Here is a 20,616-nt window from a genome sequence, read left to right on the forward strand (position 1 = left end):
TTAGATAGGGGTTTCGTAACCGGTTCTCTTAAATTATTATATATTTAGTATTAAGTTCAAGCCAAGGCATTTAGCAAGGGCTTAAAAAGCAGATATCACTATTCAGCATGTAAACTACTGCGGCGTCCGGGCCGTAACAAGTATAGCTGTTGATTTCAAGTCCCAGCCTTTGCCACCATGTTTAGTCCGGAGATGCTCGGCTAGAATCTTATAGAAATCATCTCCATACTGCTCCTTCTGCTCCAAGGTCCAATAAGTGTTGATTGTCCACTTCACCATCATTCCAAACGAGGCTAAAAAGCCCTCGGCATTGGCAACCGGATGGATGGAATCAACAATTTCGATCTTGATATTAACAAAGCCGTGACGGACTAGCTCCCCTTCAATGCCTTCAGGTTCTGCCCATTCCGGCTTACCATGAAGGGCAACCGGCATCGGGTCTGGAAACGACGTCTGGAAGGGGAGAGATTCGAGGCAGAGCTGTGCCACACCCATGGTCAAGAAGACTAAAGCTCGCAGTGGTAGAATGATCTAGCCCTACTTTTGCGATCAGCATCCGTGCCGGTTTTCCCATCATCTTATCCGCCTGGGTGATCATGTACTCCCCCTCGGGGTCTTTCAGAGACTGTGACCTTCTTCGTAACGCTTCTGAAGCTCGTCCTGGGCTTTTGCGTGGGCCATGTTGTCTTACTCTCGTTGGAGCTGGCGATGGAAGATCTAGCGAGTCACGGAACAAGCCACCGGATAAATTATTCACAGAATATTTGGCTGACTGTTGGGGAACATAAGGTGGAACAATTCCTGCAAATCTTCTCACGCAGGGAGGGTCTGGCGGTTTCCTAGTCATTATATGTCTCTTCGGACTCTTTTCTCTCTTCACTCGGATACTTTCTGACCTTTTCGGAAACAAACGTTTAACGAATTGGTGGGTGAGCAAGTTCTTAGTGGTCCGGATAAGCTGTGCGATACTGTAAGACTTGAGAACCAAACAGCCATTTTTCTTGAAACTAATATTACGAATAACAAGTGATTTTAGGCTTAAGAATATTATATACAAGTTTAAATTTACACTTAAATAATACATGTTTATTGAGGTTTGTCATCTTGGCCTGTATAATATAGTAATCCCTGGATTTTCATCAACCGGAAAGTCATTATTTACAGGCTCAAAGCCATAACGGCGACAAGGCTAGCAATAGTGGCAGCCGAAAACACCAATCCAACTTCTCCAACTATCTTCACTCCAGCATTCTCTGATGTGCCATTCTGACACTGAATGGTCTCGTTGTTGATACCCTCACAAGATTGTGGAGTTCCTCCCGCGTCTTTCAGGTCAGCCACCACGGCATCCTTATCAATGTCGACCTCGTAACCCTCGTCCTTGGGGCACTCAATCTCGGCAACGACAGCGTAGGCGCCCTGTTCGTACTCAGTGCAGTTGGAAGCGAGGCAGGTGGTGACGTTGTCGTAAAAGAGCTGACTGATGCATAGAGGATGATTCACAGGCTTGGGGAAGTGATCGAAGTTGGCGTTGCAGCAGGTCCTCGCACAGGTCGGCCAGGGGATGCCGGAGGGCGTGAAGTTGAATTGGACGTGGGCCATTGAGTGGTTGTGGGCTGTGCCGCTGTCACCGTGGTCTTCTCCATCATGCCGAGGGACGATCTCTATGCCAGATGAGAGAAGAGGCAGGAAAAGAACTGCCCACGTAGAGCCCATGGTGCACTTGGCTAAGAAGACGTAGAATATTGAATGCTGTTGCAATTGATAGCGGTGAATTCAACATCAAGGCGCTCTCTTGCATGGCTTAAGTCTTTGTATGTAATTCAAAGGTGCTCATAAAAGTGCGCTCAGCTTGGCAGCCAGTTGTGGCTTTTTTATATTCTCTTTACTAAGGGGATGACTGCCGCCTATAAGGTTAAGCTTTAGGCTGCGAATACAGATGATGAATGACAACACGATATTTTCCCCCGGCTACCTAGGCTTTTAGTTTTGGTTAAAACTGGATTCCTTATAATCAGCAAGAGGGAGAGGCTTCAGGTACCAGAGAAGGCTTTAATTAACCCTACCCACAGATAATGCATCTTAAGAATATACGTCTTGTAGGGTTTTCTTTATAGTTTATTGATTGATAAATATGCTAATACCTTGCTTCTAAGACTTGGCCGAGACCTGAGACTGGGTTCTGATAGAGACTGGTAGTACGATCATCTACACGTCTTGTAATTCATAAGCCATAATCAAGCCTATTACTATATTAGATTGATACTACCTATCGGTTTAGCTTCACTTTAGGAAGCAAATTAAAGATACCAAACGGCTGCCAGTTCTAGACTTATAATATTTATTTAAGTAAACTCCCTTTATAAAACCTCAAGGCTTATAATAGGATATGCTAATTATTAAAGAAGCTTTTATATACAAGCTTATATTAAGAGGAAATAAATGATTATATTTTTCTTTATTATCTTTATTTACAGCTTAAAGCTTAATATTATGGGCAGTAGCTATCTCTATAGCTTGTTAAGTTTACTTCTCGTAGTTTTCTTATTAAGGACAAAATCAATAGTTATATCTATCCCTATAACTAAGGGAAAGTTATTACCTAACATTTACATCATCCTCTCTATATAGCCCTATGCCCTCTCGTATTAGCATATCCATCTCTTCCTCAATAGGCACCTCCTCAAAACACTCAGGTGGAAAATTGGAACCTGAATGGATAGAGCTACCTGAATGGATAGAGCTACCTGAATGGATAGAGCTATCTATAGGACTGTTATTGGCGTCCAGGACGTCTTCAAAGGCTTCAACCGCTATTTGGTACACTACAGTATTCCCAAGGCTATCAATGATGTCCAGGAATGGTTCCTGGTCGAGGATTCGATAACAATAAGTCCGGGGGTCTTCTCCTCGACGACGCACAATATGTCGAAAACGTGCATGAGGCTTGGTGAAAGAAGCTGCGAGTTCGCGGATTTTAGTACTAAACTCAATTGGGATATTCTCCAAGTCGGCGCTGGCCAGTAGCCGGCTCATGAGAAACTGCAGATCGACCTCCAACGCGAGCCATAATTGCTCCTCACGAAGTTGATAAGAGACTAAGAAACCAAGATTTCCAAGAAATAAGATAACTTTTCTGTGCAAGTCCGGGCAGGTCTGTACCAGACATTCCATCACACCAACAAACGAGCTTCTCGCGTTGTGACGGTTGCCCCAATGGGACGAATCTAATGCACCACGAAGAAGTGACTCGAAGGCTGTGGTGTGTTGGGCTATAGTCATTTCATGTCCCGGAAGCTCAAATGACAAATTTGACCTCTTGAAAGCATGTACCTCTCCACCAAGTTCAACGAGGCCTCGGATTATCCTGACTGATATTTCGGAATTTCCCATGTATTCACTTGCAAGTGCCAGTTCGTGAAGGCGGCTGGTAGCAAGCTCCGGTGAGGGATTCGGCATAAAAGAAGCAATGATAAAATCGTCGAAGATCTTCAGATAATATACTGTGATACATGGAAAGGTCCGGGGAGGCCCCCTCACCCTAATGTAGCCCTCCAAAGCACCTTTCTCATAAAGGTCTTTAATTACTCCAAGTAACTTCAATATAGCATCTGGATTCACTCCCATGAAATACAATCGATTGCAGTCATCAAGAGCTTCATGGCAACCTGATACAACCCCGACCTCGCGGTAGTACGTGTTGGCTAGATTGAGCCGGCATATAAGGAGTTTGAGGCCTTCGTCGACCAATGTTGCCTCATTCGACCTGTAGTTCAAAATCGATTGACCATTCTCTGTATCAACTAGGAAGTCGTGAACTGTTCGGTGAATAAATTGGACGGGTCGCATCAGTGGGATCATCGCATCGGGGAACCCCTTGATGCGAAGAGTAGAGCGTTGACCAACTTGTAGCATACCAGCGCATCGGATCTGGATATCTCTTTCTGTCGCAGCACACAGATCATTCAGCTCGAAGAGATCCATATCATTGGCCTTAGGTGGAAAGATTGACCGGTTTTCGGCCTTTACTGCGAGTGCTAGTTGGACTAAATTGGGCTCATCTGAGTAGTTCGCGAATTCGACCGATACCATCCTTAGAGTCGTTGCCCAACCGTCGGATATGGCAAAGCGAAAATATCGCGCTGCGGTCTCTCGGTAAACTCGATTATCCCCATTCAGCCTCTCCCACATTGTTTGATAAAGGGACTCAAGCTCTTCTGGAAGTTCCTCGAGTCTTTGGGAAAGGGTTTCCTGGTCATCGCCATTCATAATTCCATTGATGACACTTTTCGTAGCAAGAGCAAGCCAGAGGAAAACCCCTTGCGCTTTATGCAAAAGTCTGCTTGTATAACCCATGAGGAGCAAATCGGCTAACCGACTTTGTGGCAATCTTTCAAATTCCTGGCGTATATATACGACCATCTCAGGTTTGGTGAGGTCTTCTAATCGTAAGTTCTGTGCTCCAATACTTTCGAGCTTTTTGACCAACTCTGTCTCGGGTCGGCTTGATACACAGACCTTGACTCCTCGACATGTTGTAAGTCTTTGAACAGCACTAACAAGGGCCTGATAACCGTCCTTGTCTGATATTTCGTCAAGGCCATCGACGAAAATGCAGGTTGGGTGAGCTGAAACATCTAGAAGGGACCAGAGGACTTTCTCTGCTTCTGGAGATGACCACTCTTTGTAAAAGTCTTTCGATTCGGAGTATTTGAAATTCCTCAATACTTTATCGATGGCATCCTGATCTTCTGATAGGAGGTTGTAAAGCAAGGAACACAGCATACCTCTGATGCTGTTCTGAGGTTCACTGCCGATCTTCCAGAAGAAATGCGACAGAATTCTAGTATTTGGGTGCCAAGAGCGAAGTAAACGCTTTGTGTTCTCGTTGTCGATAACGAATTTGATCAATGTGCTTTTCCCAGATCCTGGCTTTCCTCGAATCCAGAAGAGCTTATTGTCCGACTGCAGCCAGGTGCTAAAACACTCCCATATCAGATCAATCTCGTCGACTTCCTCTTTGGCCCTTGCTTCGTCGCCACCCTCATCTCTGTAGTCGTCGCTGTCATCGTCGCTGCCATTCTCCCTTTCATCGCCGAATGCTTGCTCGTAACCTTTCCAGGCTTTGTACCCGGTGTCGTTACGGCAAACTCGTTCATATGATGCAAAAACCCTTTCGAAACAGGCATCCGATGACGGTAGGACGGCGTTATATCTCTCTCTGATTTCTTCGGGCTTGAGACTTTTCAAGAGTCGTTGACGTTGGTTATCTGAAATGTTCTTGATGCCCAAAGCCTTGAACTCGGATGTGACGTGGGTGTTGATGGCATCCCGTGTGGCTTGGGCCTCGATGGAGATCAGTTGCTCTACTCTGGTATAGCCTTCCGCAATCTTGAGAATGAGGTTCTGGACATCAACCTCTAGACTTCGGAATCCTTGGAACTGTTGTCGTGCTATCGCAGTGTCCTGATCGCTATTCACGTCAAGCTGTTAGCAGGCGTTGATTAGATAAACAGTTATGGGAGGAAATAAATCTCAGGGCCTTGATCCTGAATAATAAAAGGACTCAGGTAACTGAATATAAGTTTAGGAGGCCTTTTGCTATAGGTCTGATATTTTCTTGCTCCTTGACGACAGTGAATAGAGTACCTACCATATCTTTAATAGAATCTCTGTTTCCATCAATCCCTTGCACAGGTTCAAAGACTTATTCAATTCGCCAATCTTCGCCCTATTCTTCTTCGCGCGGACGGCAGAGTAGAAAGCTTTGAGCCTGTTGCCCTTTTGAGTGCTGATCTTTCGAGTTGCGTTTTCCAGCTCTCTAGCTGCGTCGATACATTTCTGGCTAACTTCCGATAGTTTGTCATTTACTGGCGTTCCTCTGGGTACTTGTCGGGACTTGACACGTTGAGCTGCATCCAGCATTCTCGTCGCGTAAGCCTCCAGTTCATCCTCGGCAGTGGGGATACCATCATAAATCTTCATGGTGAGAGAAGCAAGGCTCCCAGCGAACGAGATCAATGAAATAACAGCACTAGCAGCCCCAAGGGCTTCCAAACCGGTTGCCATTGCGGGCGGCACACTCTCTATGCTCCGAGTTCGATGAGTACGTCTGGACTCTGATGGGGAATGAAATCTATGGATGTTTGGGATGAGAGTGAGGAGTAAGATTGGGCGTTGGAGAGGTTGGGCAGCATTGACAGACATCACTCAGAAGGCGACCGCATATGCGGCCCAGTTCTGCACATTTGAACACAGTGGTCCAATCAATTTGCGCCATGTCCAAGCCTGGTTCGCCTTGCAGGATGCCTTGACTGTCACTGCTCGATGGGCGATTATTCGGAAAACAAGTCTGATTGGAGCTTTTGACCAAGGGAAAAGCAAACTTGTTCCTTTTCCATCGTGATTACAATTTTTCCATGCATTGAACAGAGATAGTCAGTTCCTTTTTCCGCTTTCAATGTGATATGGGGCTGCTCGGAAGCCTGATACTTGTAACATGATCTGATCAGAAGTCAACAATCAGGCTGTGCAGTGCAGGCATATGATTGGATATCGGGGGGTAGAAAACGCTGTGTGATATAAGCTTCTCTCTTAGTGACGAGAATATTTTATTACTTACGATATGTGCTTAACTGATCCCAACAGGGCAGTGGCTATTATTTCGGTGTACAATTATCAGTCCATAGCCCTTGATAGATACAAACATCCTAGCGTTGAGACACTGTTCATATTTGAGGACAGAGGTAATTGACTAATCACAGCAATCCATTTATGATCCCAGCCGCAGAAGGGTCCAGCACGGCCTCTAAGGCGCAGTGATGCTATCAAATCTGCGCTTTGACCCTCTCTGCCTAGCATGGTTTGGACACCTGTAACATAGCCCAGTACCCTTTGTCTGGTTCTATCCCTATATTAGTTAGCAAAAGACAGATTTACTTATATGAATATTAATCTCTTCCTTAAATACTATTTACCAGTGGCTCTACCTTGGTGTAGTGTCCTGGCGGCGGTGGTGGTGATGGCGGGGGAGTGGTCCCTAGAGATCCAGAACTCCCATTCTTCCTCCCAGAACCTATTTGCTACAAATTCAGGTGCTATTGTATGGAGGATGGTTCCACAGACTGTGGTCAAGATCCTTGGGCTGATGGTTTCTCTGACGAATATTCCAAAGAGGATATTGATGTCGCCAGGACCCTAGATGTTAATGGTAAGTTCCAGGGAACGCCGGTACGACCGCTTTAGTAAGATTTCTGACGATGGAAGCAGAAACGATCTCGGAGCGCGGCTTCCAAGACTTCGAGAAGCGTGCGGGGCGCAGAAGAGGGTTCGGGGTCTTCTTCGTTGACCTAGGTATAACATGGGAAATACTCGTTGCTGCTATGCGTTATCCAGGATCTACTCATCTGGACGATCCCACCAGAGGATTGCCAGCTACTAATAATGCCTTCAGGTATATTGAGAGCGAATTAGGTCTACAGTTATTCCATTTCTAATGTTGTGCTACAGATTGGCAGAGGGATGCACAGCGGTTGACGAAATAGTGGTCGAGGCAGATACTCTGAGCAGGCAGACTCGATTGGATGGATGGGATACTGAACACAATCCTGACGTGGGTTTCAATCACTAATTACTTGGCTTATTCGCAAGCTGACAGAAGCCCACAGTTGCAATTCACCCAAGACTTTTTACACACATTGGGAACAGGCCAACTTCCGGGAGGAGGCACAGCGAGAAACCCGCATGTCAGTGCAGCAGATTTAGATCGGTACTGGAGATCCAGAATACTGCCTACTACCTTGCGCAGATGGGGATCTGGTATTGCGCTCCGAACTCCGAACGATTACTTCGAAAACATGTTTGGATCGCAGGGTTACCGCCCGCCAATGGCACTCTGCGAGCGCAAGCTCAATCAAATGAAAGGTCGTGTTTTCAACTTGCAAATTGCTACCAACAGCCCCGTGGATCCCATTGCAGAAGACACTTTCCAATCTATGCTCGACAACTCAATGGTAAGTACGTTTAGACAGTCGACCATCCCGGATCGGTTCTGCACAGTCATTGGCGTCTTTCATTACATTAACCATCCTTCTGCACGGACAATTCTCAACCAAAATATCAGGGACATGAGAACCGCTCTGATAGAGATCGGGAGAGCTGTTCCGCAGCTGAATCCGGCTGTTGCCCTGTTCGATGATCAGTTTCGAACTGGAAGGGCAGAGGGATTGGCCAATTATACTTAAGCATTTTTTACGCCACACAAGACAGCCACCACTCGGCCATAGCATCAAAACTCAAAACACCAAGATCAGGACATCGCGATATCGACAAAAAGAGATGAGAGACTCGAAAAGAGCAAAAGAAAAGCTTGTACTGCGTAATCAGGGAATCGAACCCTGGGCTCCCCGACGTTACTCGAATGGCAACGGAGAATTTTACCACTAAACCAATTACGCTTATCTTGATGGATTCCTTGCCCCGTAATGGGGCTCATGAAGCAATGCGACAGGTGGATTGTCCAACAGCAAGGGAGATCTTGTCTCACATTACTGACGGTAGCATCGACCCTCATATCAGACAGACAGAGAAACAGAGCCTCGCGTTCCCAATGGTTGGTAAAAGTCCTTCATAGTCTCACATGAGATTCATATTGTAGTGCATGGTCCGTTTGATGAACACCAGGTCATGTTTTGAGCATGGTTGGTGGCAGGCAACGTACTGCGACTGATCAGTTCTTCCGTGTTGGCAACTGTCACATCAATGGAATACCGTAAAATGCCTTCCAGACAATGACAAATCACCGACCAGCACGTTTGGTATCCGCAGTGAATTGAAGGTGGATAGTTTGTCAGTTCATCTTCTTGTTATACAGGGTAGGCACCCATGCGTTTGATCGATCTCTTCCGCAACCTCAAATTGCATCATATCTTCGGGTTCCCCAAAGGCATGCAAGCACGTGCAACCAAGATCTCGATCGAATCTTCAACAGAGCGATGCCAATACTCACAAACTTGGATAAGCTTCTTTTGGCTTTTGCCGGAGTAAGCCGCCCGGTGCGATGATTAATTGGATGCTGATCGCCGTGGCCCCATAATTACATCAGCGATCGTACCTTGCGACAGGCTCACGAGGAGGAACAACAATCACCTGCATCTTTTCTTCCTGCACCTGCCCAGAAAAGACCGATCGGCCGATATTCGGGCCATCAATCAACTGCAAGCAATCCAACATTGATGTCTCAGCTCAATTGAAGGTTGGTCGATCATCTTGGATACCTCATCAAGGCTTGATTGACTCTTAAGCAAATGCCAAGCTAGAGCCTTGTTCTCATCGTGGCGCGTGTCAGCCCCGCCAAATAAATATCTCCAGATCCGCTACGCACATCCTACGTCACCACTCTCTCGACTCGATCCTCTAAAGCTTGAGAGGTGATCATCCTCCTAAACTTTCTCAAGGTCTGTAGAGGCCTTTGGACTGCAACGAATTGTTCATCATGGCGCCCTCACGAAATAACTCCTCGAACGCCGCCGCCAGGGTCATGGCTGTCAATCGAACAGCCTCGTCTGGTTCATTCCATGCTGGCGCGCCGATCCCTACACTGAGCTCCCTGCGACGACAGTCTCATCGATACCAGACTTTTCCTACCACTCCTCCCAAGACACCTCTCGAACAACCGTACGCTCCGTCGAATGGAAGCGATTCCGAAGATGATGACGACCACGAAGAGACGCCCTTGCCTGTGCGACAGTTGCTGCTGTTGGCGTTTCTCTCCCTTGCGGAGCAGACCGCGCTGAACTCGATATCGCCGTATTTACCTGAAATGGTACTCAATATGCCCGGCATTCCTGATGACGAGGCCGGCTTATATGTCGGAATCCTTGCGAGCTCTTTCGCATTGGCGCAGCTGTCGACCAACTTCCTCTGGGGATATGCCTCGGATGTCATTGGACGTAAGCCAGTTCTGATCATGGGTACGACCGCTTTGATGGGGTGTTTCTGCGTCTTTGGCTTCTGCAAGGAATACTGGCAGATCGTTGTTGTCCATGTAGCAATGGGTCTTCTCAATGGAAATGCCGCGTGTGTTCCGACGGTACTGGGAGAAGTCACGGACCGCTCCAACCAGAGCCGCGCTTTCACATACCTGCCCGTCATCTACTCCCTTGGTAGCATCACCGGACCTGCACTGGGCGGCATTCTTGTCGGCAGGATGGGCAAAGAATACCCTTATCTTGCCCCCAACATTCTGTCTGCCGGTCTCCTCGCTCTCAGCGTGGTGGTGGTCAGCATCTGGTTCGAAGAGACGTTGGACAAGACTGAAGTCAACTTTGAGAAGCCCGCCTGGGTCGATAGGATTATTTCCTGGTTCTCTTCACCCACGCCTCCGCCTCGACGAGCATCTTGGAGCGCGCGCTGGCCTCGATCCCAATCCCAGAACCAGCCTCTTCTTTCCTCCGGACGAGCGCTCGAATCCGATGACGATGACGAAGAGACCGAGAATGGCGACGACGATAGCGATAACAAGGTGGATCCGGCAATGTCCGCATGGAAAGACCTCAGCCGAACCACGATCCTCATTCTGTTCACGTATCTCGTTTTCCAACTCTCCAACATCTCCTTCAACAGCTTGTACCCAATCTTTGCCGCTACACCACCACCTGCCGGCCGCGACTTGTTGCCCAGTAAGATTGGCATCAGTCTGAGCATTGCAGGTTTGGCAAGCTGCATTTTCCAGGCCTTCCTCTTCCAAGCGCTCAAGGTCAGATTGGGTAATCTCGGCACCTACCAAATCTCGCTTCTCGGACTGGGTATCAGCATGCTACTCATGCCGTGGGTTGGCTACGCCGATAGCAAGCCTTTGTTTGGCCTGGGAAGTGGCAAGATGTGGCTGTACATTGAGCTTGGTGTTGTATTGATCTTGAAGAACCTGTGCGCCGTGGGCGGCCTGTCTAGTGTCATGCTTTTGGTGAGTCCTCCAACGTTACCCGTCATTCACATTCGCTCTCGCTAACATTACTAGATCACCAACTCTGCTCCATCGCACTCCAGCCTTGGTAGCCTCAATGGCATGGCGCAAACCCTCTCCGCTCTCGGCCGCAGCTTCGGCCCCTTCGTGTCGGGCGGTCTCTTCAGTCTGTCCATCAACATTCGACCTAAGGGCGAGGCATTGGCTTGGAGCATCTTTGGAGGTCTGGCCATTTTGGGTTGGGTCTCATCTCTCTTCATCCGCCGCGACGGCCTTGAGAGCGACGATTGGCAAGGCTCAGATGAGAACCTTGCCGAGCAGGAGGCCGACGCCGCGTGAGCCCACTGCGACAAGACAACAACACAAAATACAATATAACGGATGGGCATTTAGCATTGGGTTGGTGGGGTGCATATGGGACATGGTCATTTTGACGGATTGTCCGGGCGTATTGGAGAACAGACAAGGGCTGGGGCTGCTTTTGAGAGTTGAGCGACGAAGCAATGATGAAGGCGTAACCTTGGGATTTACCGCTGTACAGTTGATAGATAGAGTTGGATATTGCTGCTTGTATTGAGCTGGCGGAGTGAGCCCGCCATAGTTTGTATATCTTGATACCTGTTGTTCCCGTCTTGTCGTAATTGAGTTTTGGTACGACATGTCAAGGCCTGCCTCGTTCAGCCCAGCGAAATCTCCTTGACTATCTGCTACATTTTCGTCTCATCCAAGAACTGTTCACTGTATCTATTTCTCCAACATGCATGGTATCTTTATGTCTTCTATTTTACCACCTCCTTCGCCCTCCTCTCCTCCCTCTCACTGAACCGATCCCCAAACAGGTCAAAATGCGGCCTCATTACAATCGTATACTTCACAAGCTCTTCCATACAATCTACAAGGCGATCACGATTTCCACTGGGCAGCATACGACTTCCCTCCTCTTCAGATGTAAACTGTGTATAAGCCTTGGGCACAGAACTCTGGTTCGGTATCGTAAACATTCTCATCCAACGTCCGAGAATCCGTAATGAGTTGACCGAGTTGAATGATTGCGAGCCGCCGCTGACTTGGGCGATGGCGAGGGTTCGACCTTGGGTTGGACGGACTGAGCCGGTTGAGAGGGGGATCCAGTCGATTTGTTGTTTGAAGATGCCAGTCTGCTCTCGCGTTAGGCGTTTATCATCAGTTGCTGGATCCTTGAGGGCTTACCAAGTTTCCATGTTGCTCTGGGCTTATCCAAACGTGACCATCACTCCATTTGCTCAACTCGCGGAGCTCCTGAACTTTAGGGTGATTGTGTTGAACATCGTCTTTTTGAGGGAGGCCGGCTGGGTCGTAGACTCGAACATCGCAGCCCAAGCGATGGAGGATTCGGGCAGCTTCGAAGGCGAGCAAGCGGGAATATGATCTGGAGGGAAGATGAGCTTAAGATTCAGCTTCCAAGCCTGAGGAAGATCACCTACCGACTCCGCAGACTACCGTAGAGGACCAGGATACGGAGACGATCTAGGCCTCTACCGAGAATCTCGGACTGAACCATTTGGATAACTGTGCTCAGCTCCAATTCTGCAACCCAATCATCCTTTATGTACTTGTCATTAAGAATAAACGGACGGTATGTCTCTCGAATTTCAGAAATGTCATCGGAAGGGTCAATGGCGAGGGACCGATAGGCGTGAGCTGGGTCGGGAGTCAATTGGACCGTAGTCCTCCCGGCGTGGGAGTTGTTTAGATCGCCGTGGCCATTCATCTTAAGAGAATAAGGGTGAAAGAATAAATTTGTGTAACTAGTCGTAAAGCGACGGCGAATAAATGGAGTTTTAGAAGTTTTGAAGAGTTGAAAGTTGGCAGTACAAGTGCAAAGTCGAAGAGAGTGACGAGGGAGAGCCATTTTGACTGCAAATTTCTAGGGTTACTTTTCAGACACGATGCAGTATCAACTAATAATTAGGCCTTTTGACAGGTTCGCTCTACGTCAGACTTTTCAAGGGTCCAAGTGCCAAGTCAGGGCCTGATCAATCATCTCCCGGGCATGACAGGCCCCCGAATCACCCAATTCTGTTGAGTGACCAATCATTGCTCGGGTATGACAAGGTCCTAACCTCAACTACATAGATACCCTTGCTTAGCTTGTCTTGTTAACAATTTTGGTGTATGGAAGAAGAAACAATCATGCCGTGTGTTGAATTATTGCTCTTTACAATAGTTTGAACAGTCTTTCCTGAATATCTTGGTTTTCGGTCCACTTGCCTTTCTCCCAAGCATCAATAGCCTCACCGTCCATAAGGCCATGTACATAAGCTGGCCCAAGAAACAAGTACTCGTCTGCAACCGCTGTTGGTCTTATGACATATGGCGTCCTGCCTCCGAACAGAACACAGACTATATCTCCAGGCCTCATGCAGCGCGGTCCGAAACCAACATAACCCGTTTCCATAACAAACATCTTGCTGTCATGAGAAGCTTGAACCAACTCTTCGAATCGCTGCGGCCCCATGACAAAATCACAGTCGACCCTGCTGAGCATTTCCAAATCAGCCGCCACAACTGGTAGATCATGCGGATAAAGAGCTTTGAGCATTCTTTCCAAGAACTCGAAATCCTCGGGTGATGTCCAACATGGCTCTACCGGGAGAGGAATAGCTTCTGCGGCGAGCCTCACGAGCTCAAGGTATCTCCTCTGATCGGGTTCTCTGTCGTCTTGGGATACGTGAGCTTGGATGATAAATTGCAGGGCAAAGGCTATGAAAGTATTGACATATGCCTCGTCGGTTAGACGAGTTGTGACGTGGTTTTCCGGACAGCCTTAGCCGTCTAAGAGCTGTGTCGAGACTGTCGGTGATGCTGAAGTCTTGACCGTTATATTTGATGGACTTGGTCTGTTTGCGAGGGCCCCATACATATCTGAGAGCTTCGTACTTGGGTGCTGCATTGAGCAAATGTGTCTGCAATGTACCACGGAGCTCATCGCACTTGTTTCCGGGATCAAGAGTAAAGATTCGGATGCAGTCTCGACCTAATCTTGTATCGTATTTGTATGACAGTCTACCTGGAGCCTAGTCAGTAAAGCTCGATACTATGGACGGGAGACATACGGCCAAAGCAGAAGGTAAGTAATAGACTGTCAAAAGGACCATGAGGTCGTCGTCTTGGGGATGTAGCACGTAGTGTTCTGGAGTTGAGGGATAAAAGCGGCACGTAGCCTTTCCGTGTCAATGAAGACCACATCGTATCATGGTGAATGACTGTTGATTCAATGCAGAAAATGACATAGTCTTAGAATGGCAATGGGGGTTGGAGTATACATCAGGCCAGAGCGTCATGTAAGCCAAGTCGGTCGATGTTCATACAAACACAGCCACGCGCTTTGGAAATTAGGAAGCGGCGGCCTGATTCGGAATTCATTCCTCACGTGCTTGTCTCAGCCGCATCTGCAACTGTACAAACAACAACTCATTCAAGCTCCGAAGTGGAAATATCTACATTACCTAGAAGCTTTGATGATAACCAATAAATCCTACTGTAAGCCTTAGGGTATTATAAAGGGAAGAGACTAAGAACTATATAAAGCGATATGATCTCGAGTTTGCATCTCAGCATACACACCATAAGCTATACAAGGGTATAATAACTCCTAAAACGCTCCTTAAACAAATGCTTGTCTAATCCTCCTTCTTGTACACCGCAAACTCATCAAACAGCGCCACCTCCTCAAACTTCTGCGCAACAGCCTGGACATCAGCCTCGTCCCTATTCGTCATAGCCAAGTCAAAATCCACAATCAAACTCGTTGAGATTCCTTCATTTTCCGACCAATGATGCCCCCCCTGGCCGTTAACCTCCGCCATCAGCCTCTTGGCCTCTCTGTTCGTGATCAACCCATTATTTATCGCCATTGTCAAGAACGCCTGTGCTATTCCCCCAAATATGGGATATCCTACATACAAGTGCTGCCAGTAGCGTATACACATGATAAAGTAATACTTGGCTGTGGGGTCGTTTGTTTCTCTGCAGATTGTGTTGGCGATGTGGATCAGGGATATGTTGATGTAGGGCATATAGCTATTGGGCATCTGCTGCGTGCGGTAGAGTAGGGCGAGTCGTTTTAGTTGGTTCAGGGAGGCGGAGAAGATGGTTTCGGGGGTGCTGTCCTGGGAGGAGAAGGATTTGAGGATGTAGTTTTTCTGGCCGCCGTGGACGAAGGGACGAAAGATATCCAGGACTGCGCAGTGGAACCACATACTGAGTATCGAGTTAGCGGAATACCTCAAGAAGGGATTTGTAGACTCACTGGAATAACATGACGTGCTCTTGGCTGTTTTGATCCCATGCCATGTCTTTACCCAGAGAATCCGCCCAGGCTAAGATTTTCTGGTACTTGGCCTCTGCGAAGGCAATGGGGACATGATCGGCGACAGGTTTCCCGTCCCCTATGGAGTATACCACGGCTATCTCCTGGATCACAGTGAAGTACTCGCACAGCTTGGTGAATGAGGAGCCCATGTATTGAGGCAGCGGATGTTGAGGCCACATGTCATCATGTCGCTCGTGTCCAGGTATTGGTAGAGCAGGCGGTATCGCTATACTCTCATCGTGAAAGTACAGAACATGGATCCTGTGTTGAATGAAACTCTCAGAAAATGTCGAATAGACCATTTTGATGACTCACTTACGTTAACCAATTGTAAGTGCCCCAGGCAACATGTGCGGTCATCCGGACCGAGTCATCAGGCAACTCCTGGAACGCCAGCGATGACGGACTATCCAGCGGCACACTGTACAAGCCAAGTCTCCTTCCCATGTGGCGAGCAGCAGAAACCAGTTCTTTGGCTAGCGTCTCATGTCCATGGAAGCGACAGGCGAGGCTGAAGGTGTTGATGGCCGCGAGGGTGATGAGGTCGTCGAACGAGCCCTCAGCGCGAAAGAGCCTTTCCGTTTCTTGGAAGCAAAGACGACCAAGGGCTACGGATTTCAAATCCGAAGCTGTATATGCATGCTGCCATTCGAGTCAGTTCAGAGTGTACTTGTTGAGGATTGGAATTCACCCACACAAGCAACGTATAATATCGCGCTGACGAGAAACGTGGAGCAGAACTGCAGTTTTCGCTCCACAAGACTCTCGACGAATAAATCAGCATCGATAAACCCCACGATCGTCTGGTCCGTCTCCAGAAACAGCGAGATCATCGCCGCGGCAGTTTCATTGCTGATCGGAACCTTTGTCCAGTACGAAATGTCAATCTCCTCCAGCCGACTATCGCAAAGCGGACGAAACCGATCCGACGAAAGAACGACAGGACTCGCCGGCGATATCTTGTGCACTGAAGTCTCCGTTTGCGCCGCAGGAAGCGCTGGCATTTCTAGAGGCGATATCCCCAGAGCCGTTATATCAATCGGCACCAGCGTCGGGTAGACAATGCCGTGCAAAGCTGTGAGTTCAAACTCAACCCTTGAACTCGTAGTCGGCAGTATAGCCTGCGCCGTCCTGTGATTCGACAGCCGCATCCTGGTATGTACACTCCCCTGCAACGACGTAAAAGCCCGATTCACATCCGCCGGGGATCTTAGCCTCTGCAGAAGCTTGAGCGCATCTGTCTCCGGCAGTGTCTTGAGCTGCTCTACTATATCCGCGTATTGATTGAAGCTGTGCTGCAGGGTATCAAGCTGTTTTTGAATCTTGATTGTTGAGTCAACTGTTTTGGGGGGTACGCGGTAGATACACGCCAGACTGCGTGTTTGACACTGATCACAGGTCGGTTCTATACCATTGCACTTTATTGTTTCGCTTCTATTAGTTGACATGGGCATTGTGAGTCGGTACACAGTAAGTGACTCACAGCGCGTTTCTTATCGCGGCAGGGATTACAGGCTATCCTGACATGCTGGCGCTTGCGTTTGGCCACGCGGAACTTGCGGTCGATCTCATCGGCGTCGTCTCTCGGAGCCGGCTGGATCTTCCTGTAGTTTCCTTGCATGGTTCAGTCACACCGTGCCTGGTTGACTTCCGAGTCATTATGGTTTTTCAAGCTGCTAAGTTTAGCGGGGGAGGTTTATCGCGGACGGTTGGATATTCTGGTGGGGTGATGCGATTATGAAAATAGAGCAAGGAATAAGCTTTCGGGTTTCGGTTATACTTTGATGCGTGGAATGCATTAGGGTAAATGCGTGATATGATTGAAGCTATCACGAAAACAGATGTCTGAGGGCTTCGGGAGTGTTGATTCGGTATTAGATTGGTTGTTGGAATATTGTTAGAGTTTACTGCCACGTCGAATATCGCCACCATGACTTGACTCGAGTGTTTGCAAGTTTGACACTGGGCATGACTCTTGTTTCATTACTCAGCAGCCTCAGACTTTTCGTCTCTCTCCAGTTTTTCAATAACGGTGAGGAAGCGAACAGACCGGAAAGCACTCGGCGTTAATGCGAAAACTCGAGCCCTGCTTAACGATAGACAGCGCTAGAAGCCTGTAAAGAATTCTACTGTTTGATTCCACGACCAACCAAAAGAAACGGAGACGCCGACCGAGGTTCAGCGCATCAGGTCCATTCTCAGCCAATTATCCGGGCATCCACCCTGCACCCCGCTCCCGTTTCCGTCTTATTCTCAATCCTCACTACGATTCTCACTGACAGTAGAAGTGATAAGAATCTTACTGCATTGGCCAAGGCATACATAACAAACCTCGGCATGTAACATAAACACACCTTTCTTTAAGATCTCACTCACCCTCAGCTTGTAGATTGGCTGATGTAAATTCAACCTCAATGGCATCATTCATGAGGTCATTACCGCTTTGGGAAACATCACCGTGTATGTGGACCGTTCCCGCGCTGTGACGTTTTAGTTGTCGAATAAATTCTCAATGCTTTTTGTCCCTTACAAATCAAGCTCCAGTGAGCCTCGGTATAATGCCAGCGCCACTTTGACGTGGCTTCGGTACTTGATGCACCGTGTCTTATAAAAGTTGCAGTGACGTCGTTCATTTTCTCATATTCTATCATAACTTCATCTTTCATCTTGTATACCCTTTATTCTCATCTCATACACTTCTATCTCATCTCACATTACACTCTTCTCACACAACACTTCACATACCGCCAACATGACACAGAACAAGACTCTCGTTTACAAAAAGATCCCCACTGGTCTCCCCGTGGCCGGTGAGCATCTCGTCACTGAGGACCGCCCCATCGATATCGAGTCTGCTCCTCAAGGCGGTGTCATCGTCGAGCTTCAATATGCCTCTTTCGATCCCTACCTCCGCGGAAAGATGCGCGACACAACAGTCAAGTCTTACGCTCCCGCCTTCGAGATCAACGACCCCATCGTCAACGGCACTCTTGGCAAGATCATCAAGAGCGACACCTCTGACTACTCCGAGGGCGATCTCATCACCGCCTACCTCCCCATCGCCGAATACGTTCGCATTGAGAAGGACTCCCTTCCCAAGGTCAACCTGAGAAAGGTCCAGAACCCTCACAACCTTGACCTTGGTCTTTTCCTCGGTCCTCTGGGCATGCCTGGTCTCACCGCCTGGTCTGGTCTGCACCAGATCGGTAAGCCTAAGAAGGGCGAGACTATCTTCATTAGCTCTGCTGCTGGTGCTGTTGGCCAGATCGTTGGTCAGATTGCTAAGCGCGAGGGTCTCACTGTTATTGGTTCCGTTGGTGATGATGCTAAGCTTGACTTCATCACCAAGGAGCTTGGTTTCGATGCTGGCTTCAACTACAAAAAGGAGAGCCCCAAGGACGCTCTTCCTCGTCTTGCCCCCAACGGTATCGACATTTACTTCGAGAACGTCGGTGGCGATCATCTCGAGGCTGCTCTCGACAACCTCAATGTCGGTGGCCGTGTTCCCGTCTGCGGTCTGGTAAGCCAACTCCTTCACCTTTTTCAATATCATATGACTAACAACTTTAGATCTCCGAGTACAACACCCCCGCCGACCAGCGCCAAGGTGTCAAGGGTCTTATCAACCTTATCGCCAAGCAAATCAAGATGGAGGGTTTCCTCGTCGGAAACCCCGCCTTTGGCCCTGCCTACTACAAGGAGCACCAGGAGAACCTCCAGAAGTGGCTCGCTGACGGCAGTGTCAAGGCCAAGCTTTATGTTACCGAGGGCATTGACAACGCCGCCGAGGGTTTCATTGGTATGCTCCAGGGCAAGAACTTCGGCAAGGCTGTCCTCAAGCTCAAATAAATTAATGCGATATGATGATGAATTGTATAAATTGGGTTGGGTTATATAGAATCATATAATGAAAAGTTAATAATGAACCAGGATTTCTGGGAATATTTGTAACCCTGGCTGTTCTGTGATACTGTCATGTATTCGTGAGGCTTTTTACGGCCAATTCGCTTTAGCAGCTTTCGCGCGACAATACAATCTATGCATGAAGTTCCGAGCAGACATAACGCCGTAGACCACTAGTATAGAAGGGATTGTCTCGGTGGGAGAATGCTAGGACTATATATTCATTAGCCCTAGGAACTTGAATTTTCGTCAACTGCTAGTATAAGGACACATTCATAATGTCTAATGTGAGTTAGATGTGTTGTTTGCAGTTAAGACTTGTGGCTGAGTGCTTGAATCAGGAGAGAGAACTTAGGGACGCATTCACGGTACTTGCTCATAACTCTACTGCCATGCACATCAACTAAACCAGTCCGTATTCATAGTTTTGGCAATCTCACAGTTGTGACAACTACAAATATTGCCGTCCTCTTACATTCCGAACCGGCTCAACAGAATCTATAGATTCTGACAATGTAACCGGTTTCTGACCATCTTCTTGCTCGTTGCCATGGGCTAACTTCAGAATCCGCTCAACCATGAGATACACCCTGCCAGTGCAGGTTGACACAGCTCATGATGTAAATAGTAATCAACAATGGTTGGTTTAAATTCTAGTTGTGTGGCAGAGATACTAGAGAATCCTGGCAGGCTATAGAGAATGACGTTGGGTGTTGAAGTGAGATATAAACTTGACCAACGCCGATAGAATAGCCCTTTTTGGAGCCCTTCAAGTATGTTAATAACCTTACTCTGTTGATATAAACAGGCCAGTATTAATTTAAACTGAATTGGAAGCTGGATCTTCCCCTATCATTTCCTCTTGAAAGTGGTGCTATGATTGTTGCTAAGCTGACTATTGCCAATAGTTTAGTACCACCAGAGCAAAATCTCAACATGATATGATCTGGACGCTTCTTTGAGCGAGTGTGCTTATTTTTCTTGGTGCAAATAATAAACTGGAGTTATCTCCGTCTCATATTCTATTTTGTCCTTTTGGTTGTTGCTTTTCGTTGTCTTACATGTATGAATACGGCCATTACTGTCGAAAATGAGGGCCAAGACCATTATGACTGCTTTCATAGTAGCTCTCCTACTGAACGGCTCTAAGGCCGTTCCATGTAACCCTAGACTCAGGATGACTGATACCCTGAATATGATAGAGACTGCGTCCTTTTCCGCCAAGGCAACAAGTACTGAGGCTGGCCTCTCAAGGATTGACATTCCCTCTATTGGTTTCTTGATCTTTACTACCGACCGGTCTGAGAGCACTAGTGGGACGTGAACTGTGTTAGAGAAAACTACTACTAGATCTGCTCCTGTTATACAGCTAAAGTTAAATGGGATTTTTCAGTGT

General features: G+C 47.7%; 8 protein-coding genes across 8 annotated transcripts; 3 read left to right on the top strand and 5 right to left on the bottom strand.

Moving 5' to 3' along the window:
* Nucleotides 1-114: 114 nt before the first annotated feature.
* On the bottom strand, nt 115-681 carry FSUBG_8129 (coq5 family; the record flags this gene model as incomplete). Its single annotated transcript, XM_036686506.1, has 2 exons — nt 115-506; nt 633-681. 2 exons carry the CDS (start codon nt 679-681, stop codon nt 115-117), a joined length of 441 nt encoding a protein of 146 aa, XP_036536398.1.
* Nucleotides 682-1,158: 477 nt separating this feature from the next.
* FSUBG_8130 (uncharacterized protein) lies at nt 1,159-6,069 on the bottom strand (the record flags this gene model as incomplete). The annotated part of the gene is made up of 3 exons (XM_036686508.1): nt 1,159-1,727; nt 2,748-5,473; nt 5,654-6,069. The coding sequence occupies 3 exons, from the start codon at nt 6,067-6,069 to the stop codon at nt 1,159-1,161; spliced, it is 3,711 nt and encodes a 1,236-aa protein (XP_036536399.1).
* Nucleotides 6,070-6,859: 790 nt separating this feature from the next.
* On the top strand, nt 6,860-8,243 carry FSUBG_8131 (glycosyl hydrolase family 71; the record flags this gene model as incomplete). Its single annotated transcript, XM_036686509.1, has 7 exons — nt 6,860-6,862; nt 7,000-7,210; nt 7,270-7,353; nt 7,396-7,453; nt 7,510-7,612; nt 7,708-7,745; nt 7,808-8,243. The coding sequence occupies 7 exons, from the start codon at nt 6,860-6,862 to the stop codon at nt 8,241-8,243; spliced, it is 933 nt and encodes a 310-aa protein (XP_036536400.1).
* Nucleotides 8,244-9,493: 1,250 nt separating this feature from the next.
* Nucleotides 9,494-11,302, top strand: FSUBG_8132 (tetracycline resistance (probable transport); the record flags this gene model as incomplete). Its single annotated transcript, XM_036686510.1, has 2 exons — nt 9,494-10,963; nt 11,018-11,302. 2 exons carry the CDS (start codon nt 9,494-9,496, stop codon nt 11,300-11,302), a joined length of 1,755 nt encoding a protein of 584 aa, XP_036536401.1.
* Nucleotides 11,303-11,742: 440 nt separating this feature from the next.
* FSUBG_8133 (arsenic resistance) lies at nt 11,743-12,854 on the bottom strand (the record flags this gene model as incomplete). The annotated part of the gene is made up of 3 exons (XM_036686511.1): nt 11,743-12,120; nt 12,173-12,371; nt 12,427-12,854. 3 exons carry the CDS (start codon nt 12,852-12,854, stop codon nt 11,743-11,745), a joined length of 1,005 nt encoding a protein of 334 aa, XP_036536402.1.
* Nucleotides 12,855-13,160: 306 nt separating this feature from the next.
* On the bottom strand, nt 13,161-14,191 carry FSUBG_8134 (heterokaryon incompatibility 6 OR allele; the record flags this gene model as incomplete). Its single annotated transcript, XM_036686512.1, has 3 exons — nt 13,161-13,663; nt 13,722-14,012; nt 14,059-14,191. The coding sequence occupies 3 exons, from the start codon at nt 14,189-14,191 to the stop codon at nt 13,161-13,163; spliced, it is 927 nt and encodes a 308-aa protein (XP_036536403.1).
* A 434-nt stretch (nt 14,192-14,625) lies between these two features.
* Nucleotides 14,626-16,938, bottom strand: FSUBG_8135 (conidial development fluffy; the record flags this gene model as incomplete). Its single annotated transcript, XM_036686513.1, has 6 exons — nt 14,626-14,713; nt 14,909-15,205; nt 15,255-15,578; nt 15,637-15,959; nt 16,013-16,705; nt 16,801-16,938. The coding sequence occupies 6 exons, from the start codon at nt 16,936-16,938 to the stop codon at nt 14,626-14,628; spliced, it is 1,863 nt and encodes a 620-aa protein (XP_036536404.1).
* Nucleotides 16,939-18,069: 1,131 nt separating this feature from the next.
* FSUBG_8136 (endo-polygalacturonase 6) lies at nt 18,070-19,166 on the top strand (the record flags this gene model as incomplete). Its single annotated transcript, XM_036686514.1, has 2 exons — nt 18,070-18,837; nt 18,888-19,166. The coding sequence occupies 2 exons, from the start codon at nt 18,070-18,072 to the stop codon at nt 19,164-19,166; spliced, it is 1,047 nt and encodes a 348-aa protein (XP_036536405.1).
* Between the last annotated feature and the right edge of the window lie 1,450 nt (nt 19,167-20,616).

Source organism: Fusarium subglutinans (assembly GCF_013396075.1).
Source record: "Fusarium subglutinans strain NRRL 66333 chromosome Unknown NRRL66333_c0000108, whole genome shotgun sequence".
Classification (NCBI taxonomy): Eukaryota; Fungi; Ascomycota; class Sordariomycetes; order Hypocreales; family Nectriaceae; genus Fusarium; species Fusarium subglutinans.